The following is a 27959-nucleotide window of genomic DNA, read 5'->3' on the forward strand; positions in this document are numbered from 1 at the left end:
TAGACACGTAGTAGTGGAGTTGGCATGGACAGCCATCAGGGGTTATAAAACTCAGCAGGACACAGAAGGCAATAGCTCAGAAGCAGTTCAAGCCAATAAGGCAAAATAAGCACCATTTATATCTGTTTAAATGGTTTCTCAGTCATTACCTTTCTCTGACCCAAATTTGAAGACTCTAAAAGGTCTGATGACATTAGAAACCAAGGATGCTCATTCATTGTAGCTCCACTCCTAAGAGAGCCCCAGGGCACCCAAAAAAGCCAAGTAAACAAATCTATACCGCCCTTCATCTTACAGGACCTGTATCGCCCCCTCTCTTCGGATGATTTGGATTCAGTAGGAGACTCAGTGTAAAAGAGACAATGGAGCAATGTATATGGTTTGTGATTGGGTGAAGGTGTTTCACATTTTCTAAGAAAAGTCTAACAGCAAAATACACAAAAGAGTTTTGCATACCTTGAAATTATTAACTCAAATCATATAAAAGTAAATATACACACATTTTATAGTCATGATGTTAATCCTTGGAGATTTTTTTATATGTGTATTTACTACATTGATTTGATTAGGGGAGCTCAATTGTTTAGGTTTTTTGTTTTGTTTTGGTTTGTTTTTTTTTGCAAGGCCTGGCTTTTGATGATTTTCATATACAGACCCAATATTGAGTACAAGAACAAGCTAATGATATAAGATCATAATTTCTGCAGATAGGGTTTTCATTTAATCATAAGTAGACATATAGATACAATTTTCCTGTACTTTTGGTCAGGCAAATTAAAATGGTACCAACAGACATGTTTTTTTACTTAAAGCTATATTCTTTTGAAAATTTGGATTGCTGATTTTTTAAAGCTACTTCTATGGCAAAATAATTAAAAATACTCAAGTTGATTTTTTTTTCTTCCTGGACAGTAGACAAAGCTACCTAACATTTTGTAGGTTGATATATCTGAGGAGAAACACTCATGTTAAGGACATATCTCATGAAGACTCTAACATTAGTCATTAGGAACTTTCCCTGTCTTTTTTTTGCCAAGCAAATTTTCTTAAACTTACCTTTTTATTGGAAGCAGCATAAATATAGATTAAAAATATTTAATTGTTTAAATTCTTCCTGTTGAAGAATTTAACATGAAGAACTTGTTCAGTGCCATTGCTATGAATTACAACCACATATGTAATTTTTCAAATGTGAAATGGCTGAAACTAGAAAAAAAAATTTTTTAAACACACAGGCTTAAAAAAATAGTGTCTGGATTTTTTCTAAAAAGAATCAATTTAAAAGCAAAATTCTCTTAAATGGTGCTATATAAATCAGGCCTTCAATATCCAAATCTCCATTTAGAGAAGTCCTGATGTTTTGGCAATTTTCGTATGCAAAACTCCCTTTGTGTTAAGCAAAGTAAGTCTATGATTATAACCCACTGTTTAACATTAACCTACTAATTCTGCTCTTCTGGTCCTCTGTTTTAAAAATCATAGTCAGCTTTGGTTAAACATAAAATAATTATTTTAAAATCTGAATGTTAAAAATTAATTTAATGTGTATGGTCTATTGTATGTAAGCCATACCCTAGTGATCATTTAGTTTTACTAGTTCAAACACTAACAATTTAAGACTTGTGAAGCATGGTTTTGATATTCTACGGGCTTGACATATCTCAGTAGGTGATAAATTAAAAATGTATGATGCCATTTGGAGGCCTTTCCTTGAGTTTTTTTTTTTCAAATTTTACTTGAAAACTGAATTTAAAAACAAACTGTTTGATTCAAGATGGAGAGAAATTCAGTTGTCATATACTGTTTTAAATGGTATCAATTTCTCCTTGATAAATTGCTCAACTATCAAATTTTACCATCTGGTTTATAGTTACATATGTTACCATCTCACTTTCCAAGTGAATAAAACATTTCAACCAAAAGAAGAAAAAAAAAAAAAAAAGAAAAGAAAGAGTCCAGGCAATCTAACAGCATCTGAAAACTTAGCCTTATAATAATTAGTGCCTCATTATCCTGTCTGTCGGAGAGAAAGACAGTTCCCTGGCAGGTTATTCCAACCGCAGACTGAATCATTCCATCTTGAAAGAACAGTTCATAATAATACCTGTTCCAGACTTCAGGTTTTAAAACTGTTTCCAATAGAAATGAACAGAGACTCCTGCTGAGATCAAAAGGCTGCTTTGTTTTAGCTGAAACAGTAAACATCTGTGGAGTTGCCTATGCTGGTGTCTGTTCTAGTTATGTCTTTGTAAAATGCATTACTTAATACAGTTGAGTCCATAAAAGATTAGTATGTATTTGACTGAACTGTCAAAAATGCAAAAAAGGCAGTGGAACGGTTAACTTAAATCTGGCAGGGTCAGATGGTCCAGAACAAAAATAAATTCCAAAAATTTTAACTTCCCTGTACTGTCAATCTTAGGGACAAGTACTGCTTAGAAAGGTCCAATAAGGGCTATTTGTTCTGGATAAGCGGCAGATATTGCCAACTGATATGAAGCCCACGGCTTCGTTTAGACATGGCAGAAAGAAACTGTACTTGTGCTAATTGCCGATAGATATGGCCAGCTTTCCATTCAAGCAGTTCCAAAGGAAATGCTGTTCCACAGCGTTCAATCTTTTGAACATATGACTTTTATTAAAGGACTGTTCAGAGGCAATATATATCATTTACTTTTTGAAACTGAAGTCCCTTGGAGATGGAAACAACACACCATTTATAGACTTTAAGATCTCTTTCTATGCAGAGCTTAATTCCATTATACTAAAGCAGAAATTAAAAAAAAGAAAAACTCTTAGCAACAAACCAGAAGTTTTCAGTTCATTGGTGGAATCAAATTGATGATTTATAGGCACTTAAGATTTACTTACGTACAGAATTCTTTTTCAAAAATTAGGCACTGAACTTTAAAATTGTTCTACTGAGCAGGAGAGAGCTCTAGCAAAAGTCATGCATTTTTGTCCTTACGGTAAACCTTAAATGTGCTAGGAAGACAGTGTGCTCTAGTTAAAAGTTTGATACCTCTTCATTTGCACTCACCTTTTTTTTTCCTTAGACAGCATAGAAAAAGATAGGATAAGTATTTCCCTGCTTTGAGCATTTTAGAAATGCAAACCAATAATATATCAAGTGTGAAGACTGTTTCTAAAAGCCGCGTGGTTTATTTCTTCTTTGTCTTGCTTCATCAGTCAAGTCGGGGCCGGGGCGGGGTGGGGGGGATATCCACAATAATGTTTCTATGCCAAGTCATAGGCGTTTAAGACGTTTCAGGTCCACCCATCTGTACACATCCCTGTGTTCTTATATGGGCTCATCTAAATATTAAAAAATCAAATAATGCCTTCTAAAACTATTTGTGTATGTTATGTCCTCCCTATTGTTAACCAGCAAGGGTATTTCCTTGCATCCACTGCAAATCCACACGTGATTGGGCTCGCTTTTTGTTTTTGGTTTTTTGTTCTCCATTTAAAAACAATGAAGCCTGAAAGGATATTTCTTAATGAAAATAGAGAATGTTATTCTTGAAAAATAATCCCATATATTTGAGCTATTGGACTGCTAAATTTTTCATACGTGGCCATATATCTATACAGGCATGTGGGTGTCTGTGTAAATTTTCAGGGCTCAGTGTGTATATGGGTGTGCTTATATAAGTATCTGTGTATGTTCATAGACCATAAATAGTAAAATATGGTGTTTGTGACACAGCCTGATGAGTTACTGGCTCTTGTGGAATTGTATGTAAAATCTTCGTGTCATAAGTTGTTAAATGTGATGTATTAGTTGGGGCGTTTTTAAGTTCAAAAGCAGTATGCTAAATTAGTATGCTAAACTAATAAGGCAAAGTGGTTCCAAATAGACGTACTGATTTATTTAACAAACAAAAAAATTGGAATCTAGATACACAAAAAATGTGAAATTCAAACAAATCCAATATTGTGTTAATTATGAAATATAATCACACACTGATGTTTATATTGTTATGTCTTGACATTCAGTTTTCAAAATGGGTGAATCCTATCACTGATGTTTTCTCTAACATGTATGTATTGATGACATATATTGATTGTCAATCAATATTCACTAAAACATGAAATCTTGATTTATGGAGTCGTGACTAGCTGAGTGTTGTACTGAAACATAAATATAAAAGAATCCAAACTATGCTTCGTTTGAAGTAAGTTGGTAACAAGGCCAGATAACCTGTAAGGCAATTTTGTATGTTTTCTCAAAACACTATTCTAACTGTTGAATATTTTCAGTAGTAACCTTCCTATACCTGCTATATGTGTGTATATAGCTATATAAATATATACACACTTGAAAATGTTAATTGAATGAATTTACTCTATCTGCAAACATTTGCCCATTTATACCTATTTGCCTTAGCCTTGCTAGCATCTTTAATCGTGCATGTGAGCGAGAACTGTATTTGTTTGAGATATCCGCAAGAGTGTAGTGTAAAAATTAGAGATACATTGAATTCAATATGCCAATTGCCTGATGCGGTTTGTTACACTGTCAGCTGAAAAATATTTGTAATTTTGTGCCTGTAATGCATGTGGAAAAGATAGGAAATCTGAGGCCCTAGCTGTAATTTCCAAGAGTGCATGATATATAGTATCTTCAAAATGTGGTTCATTTTAGTAAGGATGATGGATAAATTCCAAGATAGTATAAATGGTGCATGTAATACATGGGTGTTTGTATTATATATGGCCACAAAAAAAGTTTTGAAGCCAAGATAGTAAGCATCTGAAAGGTCACAGGCAAAGACTTTTTTCTTGCAATGTGTACTTCTTAGTTTATATTCATCAACAAGCAAGGAATTGAGTTATTTGTTCTAAGGACTTTTCACTTCAAAATACATTATGAATGTAAATTTGGGTGAAATTTTTACAAAGAGGTTGACATGCTTTCTGCATACAGTTTGAGTTGCTTGGATGTATATTCTCTTAAAAAGAGCATTTGGTGTTAAAATGTTTTAAACGGCACTATATTTTAAAAATCCATCAACTGAGGCCATCTGCAGAGTTTTATAGAGCTAAATGATGAGATGTTTCCTTGAACTACCCAGTTTTGAAAGTTCCATCACTTTGTGTTGTGGTTTCATTGTAAAATGTTATAGCTTGTATTTCCCGCTGGACCGTGTTATTCCCCTCAAAGTTAACTTTGTGACACTTACCACCTTAGAATAACTATGTAATAAACAGGAAAAACCACCTATGTTGTTCAGTGAGTTTCTTTCAGAAAACTTGTAAGTAGACATTGACATTGAAATGACTCTGAGGGGTAACGGTTACTTTTGGTTACTTTCATAATGATGGTTATGGCCTTCTTGTGATGTAATTAGCATCATGGCCTGGTACTACACAATGGCATCCCAGGCCATTTAAAGTACAAAATACTGGCAGTACAACAAAATAAGACTATCTGATGAAGTATTCTGTTTCAGCTGCTTATATTAAAATCATTAATACGCATGCCTCTCAGGGTTGTCTTAAGGGTGAATTTGTCAGACAAATGGTCAACTAATTGAAAAAAAGAAATTGACATGCATTTTTTAGACATACTAGCTGTCTCCTGGGTTTGAAGGCATCTTTCTCAAGGTCATCTAATGTAAGGTGAGGGGAATGATCATGTAGATACATATACGTGGATATCTATACAAGCTATTTTAAAACCACTGAATAAATAAACATATATAAAATAATATATAATAAAATAGTGATGATAATAAAATACTTGATCACCCAACTTCAAACCAGAACAAAAATCCATACTTTATTTCATTCGGAATGTGGTATAGGGAATACAGAAAATTCTGCTGGCTTAGTTAGAAAAACATTTTACATTAAAATTATTATAGAAGTCCAAAATTCTAGTTTTAAGTCTAACATTTTGGGTAGGTTTATTTTAACTTTAAAGTTTTAGTTTGCTTTAGTTCACTTTATTATTTCCATAACCTAAATGTAAATAATGCCCAAAGCAATAATGGTACAACTAGAAGGAGTATTTACAAATGTATAAAATGCCAAATTGTGTTTATGCTTTCTTAATATATTAGAGTTTAAAATAAAGTGTAGCAGGTACCTAGGAGAGTAGTGAACTCCCTTTGTCACAGACTAGGAATCTCATTCGAGGAGTAAATCCCAGGAGAATTATTTTATTGAGAATTGGTAAACTAGATGACTTTCTGGTCGCCTTTCAAACCATGATTTCATGAAGAGTAACTCGTAAGAGGAGACATTGTGTCCATCCCTCCCACCCCCAGCACAACAGTCTTCTCAAGACAAATGGTTCAGATTTTGAGTGTATAGATCTTGGCTTAAGTGAGTATAGAGACTGGAGGCAAGAAGCAAGAGGACTACCTGATAAAACAAAGTTGTAACTAAATACATTTATTTTTGAAATCTTGGCTCCCGTGGGTGGCTTCACTAACATCAATTTAATGCCAGTATTCCCATTTTCATTTTTCCTTCTTCTGAGTAAACCAGTTTCATGAATAACTGTTCTCCAGCCCTTTAAAAACATTGACCAAATCTCTATGATACTATTTTACATTTTTCAATATTGATTCTTGTTAGGCACATGATTGCCCGTACCATAAGCTGTATTTGGACTAAACATGCTATAACGAATGCAGACAAGAATTTGGAAAAAGGAATTCCCTTTGCCTTGTTTCACATAATAGAACCTTATCGGTTATTACGTATTGATGTCACCAACTTATTATTGTTCTATACACACTTGGAAAGCAAATGAATGTGTGTTGGTTTTTTTTTTCTAGATACACATGGAATCCTCAGGTTTCAAACTTTCAACTTCTAGAGTATGATTTAATTTTTTTTTTTTTTAATTAGTGGAGGTCGTCTTTAGAGATAGATTCTGAAAGTCAAGGTCACCAAGACAGTAGTTTGAGTTTGTTAAATATTTACTGGTTGTATTTCCTTTCTAAAGTTAATCCACTTGATTTTTAAGTTCTTTTTTTTTTTTTTTTAGCACTTTTTCAAATCAGTATTAACAAAGTAATAATTGTGCCAAGACAGAATCTGAAGGGGAAGTAATACGATTAGCCAGTCAAAGCTAAATTTATCTGGTGAGGTTTTTCTACCTTGAGTAGATCAGTGGGATTAATTGGGCATTTTTGAAAACCTGATTCAGTGTAGTCCTCAGCTGAGTGACACCATTAATACAAATGGCAGGGGTAACTAGTACCATTATATTTAAAATGAACTGTTTTTAAGTACATAGTCATCAGATACATCTTGGTAAAATGTGGTTAGAGCTGTTATGTCAGCTTTCTCACTTCCTTCAAAAAGTGTGATATGTTCTCCATCTGTTATATGATCCCAAGCTAAATAGCTACACTTAGGATGTGTTCTTACTTAGGGCAGTACTTTTATGAAGGTGTGTCATAAAACCATCCAGGTGCCAGCAACCTGCCCAGCTGGTTCCCATTTAATCTGCTTGGAGGTGATAACATTTCAAATGTCACAATGTCTCTTAGAGCACCTAATTGCATTAAATTCTAAAATAACTGTGTGTTCTGTACTATACACACCCAAATGCCTTAGAATTTGCAAACTGAAGCAAACACAAAATCTTACCATTATGTATACTATAAAATGGTGTATCTGTTTAGAAAAAACAAATAAGCAAACTGATTTCACTTGTAAGCATGCAAAAAATGCAAGTCGGCTTTTCAGCTTCTGTTGGTCATTGATAAAGACTGATTAGTCTCTTTGGGTTAATTTTAAAGAGCAAGGATTTACACGTTATTCCCTTTACTATTTTCAAAATCCTTCAATCAGACTTATGGGCAGTAATCAGAGTGTTCCAGCACTGTCTAAATTAGTATACTTAGGATTAGTAACTAGCATACACGAAGAGCCATTGATTACTGAATCACTTGAACTGGGAGAGAGGACAAAAACATTAGGTGACAAAATCAGAATTGACAAAATAACAGTCTGCAAGGATATCAATGTAATAAATAGGACATTTAACATGAATAAATAAGAAACACCAAACTCCCAAATACAGACCAGGGAGACCTGACATAACTGTGAGCTCAGTGTTAGGCTAAAAAGTTATGGAGCTAGCTAGCTATCACTAGGCCAGTGTGATCTCGAAAGTGCATTAATATTCCATTCACAAGGGGAAGGCTCTATCTGCTCTGTGCCAGTCAGGGCATGCCTAGAATATTACATTTCTTTTGAGCGCTAGCATTAACAAGAGACTGGGAACTGGAGTGTATCCCCAGGATGGTAAAAGGGTCATGGAGCCCTGTTGTATGATGAACAATCAAAAAAAAAAAAACCTGGGTATATCCAAGTTGAAAAAGAGAAGATACTGAAGGGGTCCAGTAGCTATTTCCAAATTCCTGAAGCACTGTCATAGGAGAAATGGATGAGACCTGCACTGGGTAGCCCCAGAGGTGAGAGCTAAGACCAATAAATGGAAAATGTAGAAGGACATCATTTCAGCATAAGAAAGAACTTTTTTAGTCTCATATGAATAGTTAAGGGGTCGCTTCCAGAAATAATGTGTTCAGTAGTGGAAGTGGTAGAACTGAGGCCATTTGACTAAATGGCTGGGATTTTTGCAGTGGGAATTCGGCCTCTGGATGGAAGTAAGTTGGAATAAGAAATATTTAAGGTCTACTCCAATCCCTGAAATTCTTTGAATACACGAATAATTATTGTCTTGGAAAGTGTATAATGCTAATTATCTTACCTCTTTGGGAAAAAGAAAAGATAACACCATTAGGAATCTAATACATTTATTTCACTCTATTTGAGCATAATAAAATGACAACTTTTCACTCTGTGTTCTCTCTTTGTAAGGATATAAATTTTTCTCTTAAATTTTTCTTAAATTTCTCTTAAATTTTCTCTTAAATTTTTCTCTTAAAATGGTCTGTTACCCTGAGTCTGTTACCAGCCTGAAATTTGAAATTTCTTGGGGGGTACATTTTCAAACCTAAAGTTGAAAATAAGTAATTCTAAATGTAAGCAAATTTGTGTTAATCCTACTTTTTTTTTTTTTTTTTTTTTAAACCGGAGCCTAAAAACCTTGAGGGGTTTTTGTCCATAAGGCAGAGAAAACACAGCTGGCATTGTGGCAAGCATTCAGGGCATCAGACGTTTGGTGGCACTGTTGAAAATGCAATTTGTTAGTTGATAAGGCACTTTAGTGAATAATATCCAGTCAGTTGATTGAACATTACAGTTTAAAAGATGTTTTCACATACTTTGAGTCAGAGTTCTGTTTTGAGTATCTGATGTTCTTATTAAAAGAACCAGCTTTTGGAATTGAGTGCATGAATGTGGACATCTTTGCTAGGAAACATGCTACTGGTCTATTAATTCAAGCGCTTGATGAAAGAATGTGTCTTTGTATTCTAAAATTTAAAACACCATATGACAAGACAGCACCTGCCACCCCAAACTACAATGTGTCTCCATTATTAAACACCACTTGCTATGCTGCTGGAAGAAATTCAAGGACCAGAAAGCCCAGAAGAGAAGGTCTACGTTTTAGACATTTACTTACCGCTTTTCTGCTTGGAACAACATTACATCTACAGCAAAAGCAATCACACAGGGGATAAAAGATCTCGCTTTCTGAAAACACACACCTTTCCCTCAAATGTGGTAATGTTAATGTTTATTTTCTCCAGACATCGACATCATAAATCTGCCTCATCTAAGCCTTGTATTCCAGTATTACAAATACAAGTTGTTCACAAACAGACATCCGTGAAAGTCAGCAAAGCATGACTTAGAAGCTCATACATTTCCAGTACCTTTGACAGAGTTGGTTATGACCGCATAGTTAGGGTCACTTCCAGAGAAAACTGTTTCCGGGTCCCAATCGGAATCCCTCTTTCTAGCCTGAGAGAGGAAAAATGTGTGCTGCTCATCACAAAAGGAGGCTGGATGAGAAACATTGAGAAAACACCGCTCAAGTCGCCACTGATTGGTGGCGGACTCTTACCATATGGGAACAGAAAGGATGCAACACACCAACTACGTGGGCTTCAGGGGTAGCCTAGAGTAACCCCCAAACTTGTAGAATGTCCTGTAAGGAAGCAGATGCAACCCCGCTGTGAATTTACCTTTCACCCCAGTGTCAACAGTCAGCTGTGATGAACTCAGCCAACGGAACATGCGTGTCTTAGCCGCACCTGGGAAAGCAGGCTGTGGACTTAGCTGGCCTGCAATGATCTAAGTAACATTTACCCAGTGATATTCATCTTTTTGGTGAAAACTAAGAATCTTTGCTTTTTTTCCTATGCAAGATACTGTTGGGGGTAAAGAAATTATATAAAATTTTCTCTTCCTACTTTGTGTACAGTTAAGGCTGGATGGAATGGGGAGGAGGTTGAAGGGAAACAGGTAAGCAGAGAACAAATAGGTCAACTTTGCTTCTCGCCACCTCTTCATTATTAATTCAACTACAGATGCTCTTTCCCTTCTCTCTGCTCCACAGACAGCCAGCACCATGAGCCAATGCTGCCCCCTCACCGCCTCCTGCTCCCATCAGGCCAACCAAGTGGATAAACCCAGGGAAACAGAAGGAAGATCTTTTAGGACAAGCTGTGTTCACTGTTTAGAAATAGCATTGAAATATGCAAATTGTGTTCTCAAGGAATAGAAGCAGAGATGGAAAGGTTCATTGTTTAAGTATTGCCCCGTAGCTAATCATAGTACTAAATATTTGGTATTGTTTCATCCTCTGAGCTTTGTCATATAGTTGTTCTCCTGTCTGCTCTCACTGGTCTTGGGTCAAAATACACCAAAACGTGCAAGGGCATCACCAGGCTTAGGCTTTAGTTCCTGTCCTTGCCTCAGACTTGTTTTGTAACATTTAACATATTGATAACCTGCTTAGTGCTTGTGTCTTGATCTCAAAGTGGAATTAACAGACCCACTCTTTAACCTTTCTCCAAGAATGTGGTAAGCCTCCATGTTTTTCTTTTAGGCTATTCCATAAAACAAAGTGAAGAGAATTTTTTTTCCTATGGTAAGAATAGAAAACATTTTGGATGAGATCAGAGTGGCGCCATATTTGAGGCCCGTTTGCAGATAGACTGTGGAAAAGTGAGGTGAGAGGCTTAAAATCTGATGAACCTGAAGAGTGAGCTAAGGGAGGCTGATTTTGAGAAAAAGGACTAAACAGTCCAGAAACATCCAAATTTAGAATGATTATCCAGACACAGTTAAACTATCTATTATTGGCTAATAGGGCGGGAAAGAGAAGTAATCTAATTAAATAGTCTAAGAACCTCCCCTTTCAAGTATTAAGAGCAAATCCTCCCTGGTGATGGGCACAGTTATACCCCAAGATTCTGGGCTGGGCATAGCACCTGCAGACTGGCGCTCTGACCGAGTGTTTTTATCCTATGTTTCTGTTCCCTCACAGAGCTCTCAACATGGAGGCTCCTCTACTTCCCTGGCATCCACCAAAGTCTGCAGCTCAATGGACGAGAACGATGGGCCTGGAGAAGGTGGTGAGCTTGGGACTTGGTGTCTGAGGAGAAGGGTTTCAGGGGGCAGAGGATGAGTTGGCTGAATTTACCTCAGGAAACTGTAACTTCTCAAGGATTATGAAGTAGAAGCCTAAAGCAACTCAGAGGGATAGGATTGCATATGGTTTCCCCCAGGGATCATATCTACTCTGTGGGAACAGGAAGAAGGAATTATTTTACATCCTTGGAGGCCATAAGTATTCTAAGAAGGCCAGATATTGCCTACTTTGAAAACAAAAGGAAGTAATTGCTGCCTTTGTTTTCCCAAATTCTGTTCATTTTCAATATATTAAAGATAATTTACTCTCTTGATTGACTGTTATAGCCCTACAGATGTACTCTAACTAAAGTGAGCTCAATATGTGAAAATACGGCTTTACAAAAAGAATTACTTGATGACAATTGCAAAAATAATCTTTGTACCTTAAGCTAGTTCATTTTAGAATTTCTCTGTGATGTGGTCAAGTGACCTAGATTCTGGAATGGACTTTTCTACTAACTCACTGGATTGTTTTGGTTTTACTTATTATTTGGGAGGGGGTTTGAGGGGAAGAGGAAGAGAGAGAATCTTAAGCAGGCTTCACCCCCAGCACAGAGCCTGACACGGGGTTCAATCTCAGGACCCTGAGATCATGACCTGAGCTGAAATCAAGAGTCAGATGCTTAACTGACTGAACCACCCAGGCACCCTTCCCTGGACTGTTTTTGGATAAGCCTCTTCAGCATTCTACATCTTAGTTCCTCTTCTATAAAATTGTATACGATTGGAATATATGCCTGTTTCCTCTCTGGGGGTCATTTTCAGACTCAAATCAATTATGAGAAAGTATTTAGAAAAGTGTAAGACTTACACGATCAAGCCACTGTTAAAGAATCAGCATCCCTTATTTGTTTGAAGTGATATGATTTGATTTTCCAAAAAAAGTACCTTTTATTATGTCAAGTGAGATAAGTGATTTGCACATGAATTATTTCCTGACTACCGTGCCCTATCAGATTTTTTTTTTTTTTGTATTTCCAAGAAGTATGAAATTCAACCACCTAGAAGTCTCTCTTGTTCTGCTGTGTTGTATTTACCTAATGAAATGAAATGGTCCTTGGCTAAGATTTTGGCACAGCCTTCTTAGCCAAAAGCCTAAAGGATACATTTTATCAATAGGAAAAAAAAAAAAAAAAATCCTAAGCCATGTGCTCCAAGCAGTTATGCTCCCGGTAGAAGGATGCATGAAGAACCACCTTTCTTTTCCCATCTGGAGTCAGCCTTGCTTCTGACAGCCAAGGATGGTTATTTTTATTATCCATGTAGTAAAGAGCCTTAAGACCGTGTCATCTGAGAGATGTTTTACAAATATGGGTGCTTTGCAGTGAATTTGAAACTTCTCCAAGGTTCTCCTCTAATTCCCATGGAGTAGACAAAAATCCCCAGGCTGAGTCTTTCAAACAGAGGCAAAATTATTAGCTTCTTGGGGTGTGAGATGGTGGGGATTAGGGAGGGGGTGTTAATTGGCTGCAGCTCTCACGTTTTATTCCGGAGACCACTATGATAGCTTCTAGTGGGTGAGGACTAAAACGCCACCTATGAAGAGGTAAGGAGACTACCTAGATCCCAAGGCCAAAAGTAGCAGCAGCAAATGTCCCACATTTGTACAGCCCTTTCTAGAAATTCCATCCACCTTAGAATCCAGAGTGGTGCAGATCACAGAACCTGCGTAAGGGTCCTAAAGCAGATGTGTGATAATTCTGAGTTTCCATGTGTCATTCCCTAGTGTTGCAGGCTAATGGAGAAGACAGAAACCCAGGCACCACCTAAGGTTTTAATTTTATTTTGAGAAGAAATGTTTAGTCTCAGTTTATGATGAAAGGTCAGAATAGGAGCACATTTAGAAAGCACGCTAGGTTTCCATCACATTTTGTATTCAGGTTGCCTGAGGGAGCGCTAGGATTTATAACTTTAAAGCATGTAAATTTTAGAGCCCAGCTATAAAAGCCTTTTTACACCCCGAAGATGTTAAAGGTTATCCAGTATATTTATGTGACCTAAGTGTGGCTTATTTAGTTTTATGGCCTTAGATATTTAAAGCATTATTAGGCATTTGTAAAATATTTCAAAATGCATTTTAAGGGGGAAAATGTGTTGTGTTAGTGGCACTAACATAATTGAAACTACAAAACTGTTCTGTTCACAGACATAATAAATATTGCAATTTTAACTCAACATCTGCTATGCAGGTTGCTGGTGAGAACATTTGTCTAAAATCTGCTCATTGATACTGGGGAGTTGGGGGTGGGGGGCAATCAGGGCTTGGTTCCTAAGGAATTTTACGGAGATCTCCATTTCAGGATGCAGTAAAGCTAAGTGTCCAAACAGCAGGCAGGCTTCATGCTTGTACCGTGTCAGGCAGAGTCCCCCTTAAGCTCCATTTTTCCTCCTGAGCCATACCCAGGAAGGTCATTTCTCTATAGACAGTGGGTAGTCCATAAACACTACGGATCAAATTGGCATGAAGCACAGAGCGAAATTTCCTCCGCGGAGTCCCCACGGCCACAGAAAGTGTTGGTCGCCTTCCCATCGGTTTAAGTGGACTCCATACGTCTTAGGTTTCCTTTCAGTTTATCATTCGTCTTGGTAAAAACTGTTGAGTATACAACGTCTGCGGAGGGAGGGGAGGCAGGGCTTGTCTCACTGTATGGAACGTAACATATCGATTCTGAATCAGTTCCAGTCTATTCGATGATCCTTCTAAATGTCTCCCTGGTGCGACATCTGTGTTCCCTTTTCTACCAATAAAAATGTACTAATGATTCTTTCAGAAGTGTCGGAGGAAGGCTTCCAGATTCCAGCCACAATAACAGAACGATATAAAGTCGGAAGGACAATAGGGGATGGAAATTTTGCTGTTGTCAAGGAATGTGTAGAAAGGTGAGAAGGATATCGTTTGCATCGCACTTTAAAGGAAACATTTGGCATTATGTTTTCCAAGATTGTGTCTTTATTTGCCGTCTGTGGCACATATGGAATAGGTTAAGGTCTCAACTCCAGATGTAAAAAAAAAAGAAAAAATTTAAAGAAAGGAAAGCCCATCTCACAACAGATTTGAAAAATGTAGTGATTCCTGGGGTAGTGATTCCTGGGACAATCTATAAATTAAGGACTTTGATTTTTCCTTTTTAATGTACTCAGCAAAACTTTGCCAGATCTTTCAGGTGAGCCCTTTTATTGTTTAAAAAAACACAAAACATATTGAACGGTTTTTTCCGATGCTTTTCTGAGACATTTTGTAGAGGTCAGAACATTCTTGCATAGAGTGGATTTTAATGTGCTATCATCAAATTAAATATAATAACCTTGAAAAGTTTTAAAGTGCATAGGTACTGATCTCAACAAAAGTGGTGTTTAATATATTAAAATGTTTTCAGATGAATGAGCTTGGTACTCTTGGGGGCCAAAGGCAGGAGGTGTGGAGTAAAAGGTTTATCCCTGAGATCTAGATACCTAATCAAGGACAGTGACCGGTGGCTATTAGGTGAAATGACAACTAATAAAATCATATCCCAGACTAAGGTGGCCTCAAACCATCAGCCCACTGTTGAATTTGGAACTCCCTTCCTGAGCAGCTTCTTGCTCTACAGGGACCTGGTCAGCCCGCAGCTCCTGCTCAGAGCTGGTGAGCAGAGCATTGAAAAGTCAGGGGTAACCCACTTCATTCCTTGAGGAAGGTTTCACTGCTGGCCTCTGGGGTCTGGTTTCCCCATCACTCTTCTCTGCCCCCAGGAGGCTGGGTGCCCACCAGTCAGCACTGTACGAGAATAATGCTCTTTCGCTCAGCTCTACCCTTCAGAGAGGATGCCTTGGACTAGAAGCTTTTAGCTGCATAAGATCCAGAAGTTGTTTTTCTCCAAGAGCTTTGATTTAGAAGTCCAGTTTCATGCCATGCTGGAGCTGGAAGTCTGCACAGGGCCTCAAACATCACCAGGGTCCTGAGTTTGGCCAGTGTCCACTGATTTGCTCCCCTGCCCCCTCTGCCATTCTTGGGAAGATGTCTCCCTGACTGAGGTCACAGACCCCTTGGGAAGATACCCTTGGGCACTAAATTTCAAACTTGCTGCCCCACAGCATGGCAACCGGGACCAGCAATCCACTGTAGCAGCCCGTCTTGGAGGGACAGGCATGAGAAGAGGAGGGTGAAAAACCCCTTAGGAGTTACTATGAGGCCACCTTTTCCCCTCGCTGCCCCTCAGTCACCCCACTGCCACCAGTGTGACCATTTGCCGCGTCTCTGCCAAATACAGAAAGTTCTCCATTACTTTCCTAGGCCTCACACCTCCAAAAACAGAAACAACCACTATTTACTGAGCATCAGCTATATACAAAGCCCATATGATATTTCATGTAATTGTCATAATGATCCCATAATATCAATATTGTCTCCGTTTTAAAGCAAAGAACGCCTTAAGAAGTTAAATGCCCAGAGCTGCTCAGTTAGTAAGTACTTAGGAAGGCCGGGGTCCAAAACCCACACTTTTGACCACTCTGTTGTCACCAACAAAGAGTCTCTCAGGAGAATGTAGCTTTGCTGATCTAGACTCACACACACTGCATTTGTGTCCATACAAAAAAGATAGAAATTAAATTAGGAAAGCCACTGTTAAAGCAAAGGATGCAAGTGTGTGTGTGTTTATATAATTTTATATTTCATTTATACTTTTATAGATAGTAAGTCAACTCTTTTTAACTTTTTTTCCACTGTAGCAGAAAATCCCATTCTTAGCAGATTGCCATGCCCTTCCTACATGGGGTGTCTGGTGATCTGCCAGCCTGCGTCATCTGTTGAGACTGGTGTGGCAGCCATGTGCCGTCTCTCCCATCTCACACAGGGATCACGAGGGCGGCTTAGCCCAACAGTCACTGGTCTTCCCACAGTGAAAATGTCTCATGTCTCCATCCAGAATTAAATGTCTTTCTTTCCAGTTTGAATTATGTTTATTTTGCATGAGTTTGCATCTTGGGTTTCATGGTTTGAACCTCCCAAGTCTACGCACCAGATTGCTCCACCAAGTTTTCGTATTCCGCTCCTGCTGAATGAGGACATATGGCATGTGACCTCTCTCCCTGGAGGCATCATGAGACATTCTTTTAGTATTTTCCAGAGGTCCAAGAAAATATGCAAGCTCAGCATGTTGTTAATGGCACACGTTGCTCGTGGGTACGTACCACCGTATTTTGAAGGATACATGTGTCTTAACGACCAAATAAACATGTTCCTCCTCTGTTAAGAAGCCACCATCCCAGGGAAGGTCTTCCTACAACAAACAAAGGATGCAATGGTAGTGTTGCATAGGCTTTTTGTTCCATGGCCCCGTCCCAGCATATCCTTTGGTGGTGGCTGCCGGGTCCATTTTGAGTTATGCCTCTTCCCCAGTAGCAATTTCTCCAGTGGCCTCAGGAGACCCTAGGACATGGCAGAGGAAGTGGGTGAATGGAGACTTGCTCTATTCTGAAGCTGTTTTTTAGACAACTTGGGGCCCAAAGAAAAAGATTGCTGAAAAGCACTAGCGAGAGGTCAGAGCATGAGTAGAGGGCTCCCAGTGAGCGGCCCTTCATCTTTGGCTTTCCTGGCTGTTCATGGATTATTAGCATACAAGCCAAGGGTCCCAGCAGCGCAGTTAGGAGCAATGACAGTGTCTCCCGTGGTTCTTGGTCCCCTCTCTACCTGCACTGCTTTTCATCATTGCATCTTTTAGCAATGTATGCAGCAGAATTGTATTAAAATTCTGCCTGCTCCTTTCCTCTCCCTCCCCCTATAAAACTGAGGATCTGCTCAAGGAAACCATTGGCTTAAGCAGTGAGTGTAGGTGGGCTCAAACCCATCCAAACATCCAAATGAACTGAGTCTTCAGGGCCACAAAACTGGGTTGCATCTAGATAGAAAGTCTCCAGAATTCTCAAAAACCTCCAAAACCTTGTACCTGTAATTTGAAGGCCTTACCTTCTGAAGTGCGATTTGGAGGCTGAGTCAGGATGGTGCTGAGCTGGGTCTCAGCTAGCTGGCGGTGTTCTTCCTTCTTTCCTTCCTGAGGATGCCCTGGTGCCAGGCTTGTGCTCAAATTCGAAATCAAACTCTACTCCAGAGATGTCCGAAGAGACAGTCTGGGAGCCCTCAATTCTCTGCTCTCCACAATGACCTCCTTAGGAAGAGGCTGAGATGGGCTTTATTATGAATGACTCTGTAGCAAACAAAGGGTGGTGTTTACTAACTCCCCTTTGTTGGGAGCTCCTAACTGCCATCATCCTCTGGCATCTCCACCACTCAGCCAACATGCTTGGAGCCCCTGCGAGTTCAGGCCTACCCTGGACTCATACGGGCTACAGAGAGGGGCAAGACCCCAGTCCCTCTGCTTGAGAACCTAACCCATAATAGAAGCATTGCCGTGAAATTCATCAAATGCTATGATGGAAATGCCTGGGAAGCTGTTTTTCCTTTTCCACATTATTTTTTAGTACCTTGAAAACCTAGCAAACCCCTCATAACAGCAACAGCAAAAAGCACACTAATCCCAGAACCCCAGTCGATAAGCTTTCTGCTACCCGCCTTCCCAGGGTAAGGGAGAAGGGTGGTGAGCATATTGGCCCTGGGCTGAGAATCACTAAGTTTAAACAGGAGAGCTTTCTCCAAACCATTGTTTTTGTGTTTTGTTTTGGGTTTTTTTTCCCAGCACAAACATTAAAAATTGGATTTAGTTCAAGTTTGTAAAATTTGGAAATTTCTGCCTTAATAGTTCAGGCTCTAGCCTTGGTTCAAACGTGATAGGAAGGGGACCTTACAAATTGAATTCCCATATAGAAGGGAAAGAAGGAAGCAAAGTTTGTCCCGCTGCTGCTGCCTTTGCCGTGCCATTCAAGGCTCTGTGATTCCATGCAGGGTCATTTCAGGAACAAACAAGCAAATGGCCTATAGTTTGACCCAAAAATCCCAGCGTCTAGTATTCTCACCACAATAAACTGTAGACTCAGTGGGAACAAGGACCAGGTTTTGCTTACCTGTGTCTAAAATGCCCGAGTTTTTCTCACCTCTTTAGCCACCAAAGAACCATGCTTGTAACCACTTGCTGAATAACTACACGGGCACAGTGGTCCTTAGAGTTAGGGCACACAGGAAGGCAAATACTTTAAGGTTTTATTTCATGCCAAGTGTTTTCATTTACCAATTTAAAGCAAGATATTAAACTTTCATTCTTATGGAATACATTTAGTACTAACACCTGTTTTCAGGCTTATTTTCCAGACTCAGCTGCTTTCCTATAAACATATACTTCCAATAATGAAGGCTTATATTATGACTTTATAGTCTGTCCTCAAGGAATCAAGAAAGAAAACTTGCAGTATTAATTTTGGTGGTCCTCTACAGAACTCACTGTCTGATTAAAATATGGGTCAGTCTAACTGAGTGGTGAATCCTGTTATTTAAGGTTCTGGGTTCAGAACCTATAAAGTCCCTTTTCCTAGTAAATCCTGAGGCCGCTGCTGCCCAGGCTTGCTTGCATTTTCCCTTCAGCCTGAGGCTCAGGACATAACTTAGTTTGCCTGGTGTCCTGGGAGCCAAGGCACCCACTTGCTCCTTGGAGATTCTGCTCCTTGCCCGTCTGGCTCACTGGGGGACTTGGCCGTCCCAGTCCCACACCAGCCCTTTGCTTTGAGTCCTGTAATGTTACTTATTCCAGGGAAACAAGAGGATCAAATGGCAACATGGGGAATGACAAAACTAAGAAAGCCCCTTCTCTTCTCATCAACACCGTCCCATCATCTGTCCCCTTCATTGGGGCCCGGAATAGAAGTGCCATCTCCACCCCAGCTCCTTGGTCCTGCCTGGGATCACTGGCTTTGATCACAGTAGTCATTCCAATAGTCTAGTATTCTTGTCATCACCTGAAACGTTTTAAACCAGATGGGAAAGGGATCATGGATTTGAATCTCAGATTTGTTTTACTTTGGTTTTTTTAGCGATGTGTGAAAAGCAGAATCCAGAAATTCTTCAGCGTTTAGTTTTCCTCTTGATTAAGGGTTTTCAGATTTGCAAACAAACTCTCGAGAAGCCTCTTCAGAAGAGACACTTAAAAGGACCCTGTGTTCCTTCTCTGATGGGAAGAATCCCCTTGCGTGTGCCTGACTTCCCTCTCCCATCCATCCACACACGGGCCTGGGAGTCTACTGGGAGAAGTTTTAGCAAGTGATGTGAATGGTGTCCAAAATGCCCCCAGGACACACTGCTAATACCTGCCCTCTTAATGTGTGGGCAAATCACTCTTACTCTAAACACGTAACTAGGAAGTCTCCCCTTTGATTCTTCATACTGAAGATTTTAAAATCCTGTTTTAAACTTCCGTTCGTAATCAACCCCACTCCCACTGTATTCATTTGGATCTCTGAAGTTGGCTTTTATCGTTGGGTAAAAAGCTAAGCTGTTTTGGTTTCCCACCAGAAACGAAGTGGAAATGCTTGTAAAATAGTTGTTTCTTAGGATTATTAAGTATACATCCTTCGACAATAGAGCTGTCCTTTTTGGCACTGCAGTATCTTAAATTTTTTTTTTTTTTTTTTTTTTTTAAGATTTTATTTATTTATTTGTCAGAGAGAGAGAGAGAGCGAGCACAGGCAGACAGAGTGGCAGAGGGAGAAGCAGGCTCCCTGCGGAGCAAGGAGCCCGATGTGGGACTCGATCCCAGGACGCTGGGATCATGACCTGAGCCGAAGGCAGCCGCTTAACCAACTGAGCCACCCAGGCGTCCCGGCACTGCAGTATCTTAGAAATGTTAACACAAGTTAGGAAGCTATTTAAAGGTAGCTATATGACTAACACTCCCTCCCACACCCATCACAGAGGAAGGGCAGTGTTGGCTGGGCTGTATATGAACAGAGTCCTCAAGAACTCAAGAGTCCTGTTTTATCTTGTTTTTAAGACTTATTTATTTATTTGAGAGAGAGAGAGCATGCAGGTGGGATGAGCAGAGGGAGAGGGAGAGAGAGAATCCTGAAGCAGACTGCCCACTGAGCATGACGCCTGACATGAGGCTCCATCCCAGGACCCCGAGATCATGATCTGAGCCAAAATCAAGAGTCAGACGCTCAACTGACTGAGCAACCCAGGCTCCCCAGTAGTGGTGGTTTTATTACAAGTATGGTAACATTAAACAGCTCAGGATGGGACACCTGGGTGGCTCAGTCAGTTAAGCATCTCCCTTCAGCTCAGGTCATGATCCCAGGGTCCTGGGATCAAGTCCTGCATCGGGCTCCCAGTTCAGCAGGGAGTCTGTGTCTCCCTCTGCCCCTCCCCCTGCTCATGCTTGCTTTTTTTCTCTCTCTCTCTCTATGAAATAAATAAATGAAATCTTAAAAAAAAAACCAGCTCAGGATGTTTCTATGCCAGCATAGGTGTTGTCCTTACACTTGGTCAGCCCTTTAAGGTTTACATATTTCTCTGAAAAAAGGAAAGAGTCTTTTACAAAATATACGAGTTTGATACAAGGTCTAGGGGGTAAGAAATTTGTCCTTAACAAAATGACTCAACAGATTTGAAATTAAGTTTGTTTTTTACAAATAACTTTCTTGTTGCAGGTCAACCGCTAGGGAGTATGCTCTGAAAATCATCAAGAAAAGCAAATGTCGAGGCAAAGTATGTATAAGGTTTATTGTCATGAAAATACAGTGTTGCAGGGGTGGGAGGTAGAAACACAGAGATCAGTTCCCAAATAAACATAAATTTACCCTAGGACTTGGGTTTTGGTGGAATACAATTTTATATATTTAATGGAATATAACTTTATAAATATTCTTGGAATAAAAGTTAGGAGGAATGATTGTATGTTATTTCTGTTCCTTATTGTTGGTTTGCTTGTTTTACTTTCTTAATTTACTTTTGGGATCTGAGTTTCATTCCATCCTTCTATATGCAGTTCTAGTTCTACTGATAGGTCGTAAGCATCCTCTGAGGACCTTCAAGCACTTTTGGCAATTCTAGGCTGAGTATCAGAATCTCAGACATCCTCACTGTATTCTACCCAAACATAGCTCCTTTGATCCTCAGATAACACAGCTGCACTATTGGAGTGAGCTCCTCATGTGTTGTGATGTGTATATTAATTAAGGTAACTTTTCGCTTAAACAGGAGCACATGATCCAGAATGAGGTGTCTATTTTAAGAAGAGTGAAGCATCCCAATATTGTTCTTCTGATCGAAGAGATGGATGTGCCAACGGAGCTGTATCTTGTCATGGAGTTAGTAAAGGTGTGTATCTTGGAAAAAGAATAAACCCACACAAGGCACCGCGCTTTCCTATCCGATAGAGGGAGCTGTTTCCTTTATTTCCTTCCACTAAAGTTTAGTCTCTCCTTTCTGTGTATTGGCCTAACGGTTAAGAGTATGAACACTAGAATGAGACTGCAGGCATTCAAGTCCCAGCCCAGACCATTATAGCTTTCTGACCTTGGGTATACCTCTCTGTACCTCAGTTTCCTCAAATGTAAAATGAGATGAATAATAGTAGCTGCCAGGAGTGTTATGGTGAAGAGAAAATAAGAGGGATGACTTCCACCATGTACTTTTTTTTTACGGAAGGTGGAGAGGGGCAGAGAGATGGGGAGAGGAAGAGAAGCAGACTCCCTGCTGAGCACAGCACCCAATGTGGGGCTCTATCTCATAGCCCTGAGATCATGACCTGAGCCAAAATCAAGAGTTGGACGCTTTACTTGAGTGAGCCACCCAGGCGCCCCCACTAATGTACTTTCTAATACAACAGAAGGTACTAGGTACCAATATGGTCATTGTTTTTAATCATTGCTATAGAAATTGTGCCCTTTTTTGTGAACTACATCCAAAGGTATCAATCATTCTTATTTAAAAAAAAAAAAAAGCTTTAAACTTTTACTCACCAATGTCAGAAAAATAGCACTGGAAAATACTCAGCTGCCTTTCAGTAGATGTTACAACCTTGTCCTGTCTCATAAAATTACATCTGTATTTTATTAGATCATAGAATATAGATATATTGATAATGGCTGTATCGACGTGAAAGGTGACTCACCTATTCCCTCTATTTTTATATTTAAAATTTTCAGTAACTAAAAGTTTTTACAAATTTAATATGTAGGATTCATGACGTGCTATTTTTCTCAAGCCTTTTTTCTATTATGTTAATCTAACTGAAGGTGTAACTAATTTCTACTTTAGTTGTAAAATGTCGTAAATTAGTCACACCACCCTCTGCATCAACTGTGTGCACCCGTCAGTGAGAGCCTCGGGCTCCAAACCGTGTGATTCCGAGTTTGGAATCACACTCCCCAGCTGGTGGCAGGAATCAGCCCTGGGGAATGTGGCATTTCCTGCTGTAAAGACTTAAGACAAAATCAGCATGTAATAAACTAATCTGTTACTATATAGAAAAATGTTCATTCGAGGATCCTTTAAGCTTTTATTATTCAGAATTGTTTTACTTTAAATCTGTTGGCCTTTTTTTTTTTAAGTGGTTATTCGTATTTACAAATGAAGCTTACTTTTTTCCTACTTCCTGTTAGGATTTGTTTCTTTTGGAGGAGTGGGACTTGTTTATAGTGACACAAAGGTATTGTCACCTTTGAGACCAAGGGAGATAAATATGGAAAACTGTTATTTCAACAAAGAAAGATTTATTTCAGTTATTCAGAAGATTTTCATATTGGTGCCTTATGGCCAACTAAAGTTTGGTAATTACCAATATTGTAAAATACACTTTCTCTAGCACCCAGAATAATATTTTTACAGTGACTTTAATTTTGAGAGAAACAAATTCCCATCATTCCTGTTGCCTCTCTGTGTGCTGTTAAAAATTGATTAGTCCCCTCTTATTGCCGATCTTTGAAGAGTGAACACTAACTTAGATTTGAAACTGAGAAATGAAAGAGGCAAAGGCTTAAGAGTTCAGAACACATTGTGGTGGGAAAGCCTAGTCTGTCACTCACATGCGTAGCCAGGTGACAATAGCTAAGTTACCGCTGGGAGGGCCTCACTTCACTCGACAGCCTTTGGCAAATTCCCTCTGGGTGACCAAGAGAGCCTAACAAGGCCAGAGAGTGTCCAGCTTCGGGACTCCTCCATTGTACTACCAGATCAAGCCCCCAAATCTGACTGACCCAGAACTGTTGTGAGGCCAGGTCTGGAAGCACCCCAAGAAGTGAAGGCCAACCCCAGGCTTGACTTGAAAGGCTCCCACAGCGTCTCCCCCTGAGAAATGTAGCAGAGGCCATGCTTCTCAAGAGTCCAGTGGTGTCCAAGGAGTGCCTACAGCTATAGGATAAAGAAGGCCTGTATTCTGGAAAACAGTGAAATAACAATAATTGTGAATTAAATTCCGTAATTAATAAGAACAGGTCTTTGTATTGCCCCTGCAGCTGTGTGCACAGGCTTCATGGAGGAGGCGGCCCTGCGGCCAGGCCCTCACCGATCAGCAGGGTCACGGGTCTAGCTAGTGGCAGGAGACGCAGTGAGACAGGTTGGGATGAAGTGGGGCACCGGGACAAGGATAGCCACGGGAAAGGAACGCCCACTTCCTGAAGGGAGGAGCAAAAGGCCAACAACAGCGCGTTCGCTGTAAAGAGGCCGGAAGCAGCGTAGGTTCTGAGGCCGCCTGAGTACCCGCGAGGGCGAGCGCCGCCGAACCTTTTCAGCAGCAGATGGGGCAGACTGGCTGTGTACGCGGTTAGCTGCGTTGTCGGGGATGCGGGAGACGTGCGGTGCCAGGATGCCTGGAGCCTCCCTACACGGCTAGGACGGCTGCGGTGTCGTGGCGGGGTCACCACCCACAGCTGCACCCCCACCCCACAGCGCTGCGGTGCTGTTCATGGAGACCCCAGTGAAAATGCCGCCTCTAGGCGAGGCCCGCAAACAGCCTGGAAACCCGCCTCTGGCAGCCTTGCCTTTGAGAGAAACAACGGAGGACGCGTCCCTCGTGACTCACGTGTGTGTGTTCAGGCTGGGGACTGCGGAGGCCGAGCGGACCGCGGGAGAAGCCTCCCGAGCGGAGGTGGTGCAGGGCCACGGAGGACAGGCCGGCTAGTGAGATCCGGAAACTGCCACCCGCAAGGCCTATATTTTGCTCTTGCTATTTAAAAAACAAAAATGAAACCCCTCACATTAGGCAACAGAAGAACACAATTGGCTCCGGTGCTCGGCTGTTTGGCGCATTGTGTGCAAGAATGATGCAAACGTTGTTAGTAAATCGGACCCCGATTTCTGAAAGGGTTTCCAATAAAGAGAACTAAAATTGGAGCCTAAAATTGTTCCGTTTCTCCAAATAACAAGAAGTTAGCCAGGAACAAGGGAAACAAAAGTGCAGATGAATAATGGTCCTAGAAAACTTCCTTTGAAATTTCTCCACCCTCCTCCCTCCTCTCTTTTCTCTCTCATCTTTGGAATGACAGTTTCTGGTCCTTTTCTCTGCTCCTTACAAAGAAGCACATTATTGGAAAAGAAAACACTACACCCACTCCAAGAGAGCGCAATTTAGGGAATGAAGGGAACTGAGTGCGCGCGTGAACTTCATAAACCAGCCGCACATTTTGTTAAGGGTGTGGTCTGCTGGATTACCTGTTTCTCATTTGGGGAGGCTTGGGGTTATGAACTTTTGCTGACCCTTGGTATGAGGCACATGTCACACATGCCAGCAGGGCACCCCAGGGTCACCAGGCCTCTGCCCTGGAGACCTGGCTCCACCTCTCCTCCCCAGCTGGGGCCGAAGAGATGACTGCATGTCCGATGGCATCACAGCGGGGAGACAATCACCACATGAAGGCTGTGGGCCTTCAAGGGGGAAGTGGCGGGGAGAGCCCTAGGAGCCCAGAGATGCTGCCGGCTTCTCTGTCTCCTCGAGAATGTGTCAGTTGCCTCTCCTGGACCATCTGCTAATCGCTGCTCCCCCTGCTGTTCTCTTCTCAGGGAGGAGACCTCTTTGACGCCATTACTTCAACCAACAAATACACGGAGCGAGACGCCAGCGGGATGCTGTACAACCTGGCCAGCGCCATCAAGTACCTGCATAGCCTGAACATCGTGCACCGGGATATCAAGCCAGAGAACCTCCTGGTAAGAGCAATTCGAACCTCACGCGTCTTGAGTCCCAAGCACTCATGAGTGAATATGAATTTTTTTTTCCTTTCCTATTTTCTTTTCTTCCTTTTTTGAAAAGAAATATACTTTAAAGGCTACTTTCCAGCTGGACTGGAGTAGCTGGAAATGAACCTCAAGTGTATCCATAAGGGTTAATGTGCCGTTAGGAGGACTTGACTAATTATTAGCAAATAAGAACCAGAGACAGGGTTGGGGGAATAGAGCTTGGGAAATCTAGGGCTGTGGGTAACACTCTAGGCTAGACCAAGATAGTCAGGAGGAACATTTATTTGTAGGTTTATTTCTCTATAGTACTTTGATGTCCAAAGTTTTTACTTGGAGGGGGGGAGGAAGCTCTCAGTCTCCCAAATGTACTTTCCAATAGTATGATCTAAAAGCTAAGATAGTAAGTCATGAGTTTTAAAGACACCCGCCTTTCAACATAAAAATAATCATGATGAAGACAGATTTTTAAAATCAGGGATACCCCTATCCCCCTTTATGACTATTTATTTTGCTTTTCATGAACTCCGTGTCTCTGGGGAAAACACTTAGAGTTCTTTACACAAACAAATGGGGATGCTTTCGTAGTCCAGTTGTTAAGGGGACAGTACTGGAAAGAATTAAGGAGACAGGGACTGGGCATCGAGGAGCTGTCACTGGTGAATATGGGAGTCACATCAATTTTGCTGGCTATCCAGGCTGGAATTTTAATGAAATCTATTCATGTTCTTCCCCACCTCCACCCTGCCCCAAGATGCTAGTTCTTCTTTTACTATCATTACCCAGGCCTGAGAGTCATATATTACATATTACTGTTAGTTTGTCCATTTTTTCAGAAATCCGAGAATTGAAGATTCTCTTTCAAAGGCAGTGTTTCTCCAAGGGTGGTCCAAAGACTCCCTGCATCTCAACTACTCCCAGATGCCTATTAAAAATGCAAATTTCTGAGCCTCCCTGCAGCCCTAGCAAATCAGAATCTGGTGACTGGTGACAGGGTACAGATCTTCCTTGAAACAAGCTCCCCCACATGACCCAAATGAGCATTCAGGTCTAGAAGCAGATGAGCAGCCAACTCCCCCAATACAAGAAGGGCTGATGAGGTCTGCTAAGATGGCGACCCACGCATGTGCTTGCCCTGAGTGCTTTTACACTCATGATCTCATTTAATCCTCTCAACAGCTAGGTGGGGTAGGTTCTATTACCATCCCATTTTACAGGTAAGGAAACTGAGTGCCTAGAAGTTTAAGGACCTACGTAAAGCCATTATAACTCATATGTGGAAGAACTAAGATTTCAACCTAGCTCTGTCCTACTTCAGAGCCCCAAATTTTAACCGCTAGATGACATGAAGCTGTGCATTAGGGAGATTTATTGTGGGCTGGCTCTGTGCCAGGTTGTGACAGGGACCAGAGAGACCGATGCCTTCATGGAGTTGACATTCAAGTAGGAAAAATAGGCATTCAGGAAATAAATACGCAAGCTGTTAGTTCACTGTAATTATGTTCGTAAACTTGCAGCTACTGGCTAATGAAGGCAGTTGAGGTCAAGCGATGGAGCTCTGACTTAATTGCCCCTCAAATTCCACATCTCTGCAGTAGCCCAAACATTCTCTTCTGCATAGTTGCCTCCGTAACTTGCAGCAATTTTCTCTTGTCTGCATTCATTATTCCTGTGTCCTGAATTATGTAGGATCGTCTTGTGGGAACAAACTCACAATTGGCCTTTGTTTCAAAACTTCTCTAAACCCCAAAAATTCAGTGACTGAAAATTAAAGTTTCGTTTCCCTCCCCGCCCCCCCCCCGCCCTTTACAGTTTGGTTTTGCATGACATCATCCAATTACTTCTTACTGGAGCGTGGTCTGTTTCTGTAAATCCCATACATGATTACTTAGCAATGTAGTTTTTCTAAAATTACAATTTTTTTACAAAGTGCTGGGCACTTTGAAAATATTGTCCTCATTCTAACATATTTTACTTTTTAGATTATCCAGAAAGAAAAAAAGTTCACTTTTTTCCCCCTTTCTCTTCTAATGTGAGAATGTGAAATACCCACACACTATTGAAGGCATTTACAATATTGGTTTAAAAAGTATATATGAACTAAAGTAATTCTGCTTCTCCATTATAGTAATTTTTACTCTCAGGAAGTATTAAGAGTTGGTGAGCTTTGCAGTGATAAATCTATTATAGTATAAAATAGGTAGAAGAATGGAAGAAGTTGAACAGAATTAGGACGACATTACTAATTGAACTTGAGACTTCTGTTAATTTCATATTCTGTTGAACT

The 27959-nt window shown here is 40.4% G+C and overlaps 1 protein-coding gene across 5 annotated transcripts in view; it reads left to right on the plus strand.

Moving 5' to 3' along the window:
* DCLK1 (doublecortin like kinase 1) overlaps window positions 1-27959 on the plus strand; it is a gene marked incomplete at both ends in the record, with an annotated part of 337256 nt that overhangs the window by 265906 nt on the left and 43391 nt on the right. For 2 of the 5 annotated variants that reach the window (XM_080799561.1, XM_080799562.1), the window contains 5 exons: window positions 11432-11516; window positions 14349-14457; window positions 21148-21205; window positions 21698-21817; window positions 25499-25645. In XM_080799561.1, the coding sequence (XP_080655687.1) occupies window positions 11432-11516; window positions 14349-14457; window positions 21148-21205; window positions 21698-21817; window positions 25499-25645 (519 nt within the window). Of the gene's footprint in view, window positions 1-297; window positions 2768-11431; window positions 11520-14348; window positions 14458-21147; window positions 21206-21697; window positions 21818-25498; window positions 25646-27959 lie in introns of those variants that run through there. The other 3 variants (XM_080799560.1, XM_080799563.1, XM_080799564.1) reach the window with 3 other exon arrangements.

Source organism: Martes martes (assembly GCF_963455335.1).
Source record: "Martes martes genome assembly, chromosome: 3".
Taxonomy (NCBI): domain Eukaryota; kingdom Metazoa; phylum Chordata; class Mammalia; order Carnivora; family Mustelidae; genus Martes; species Martes martes.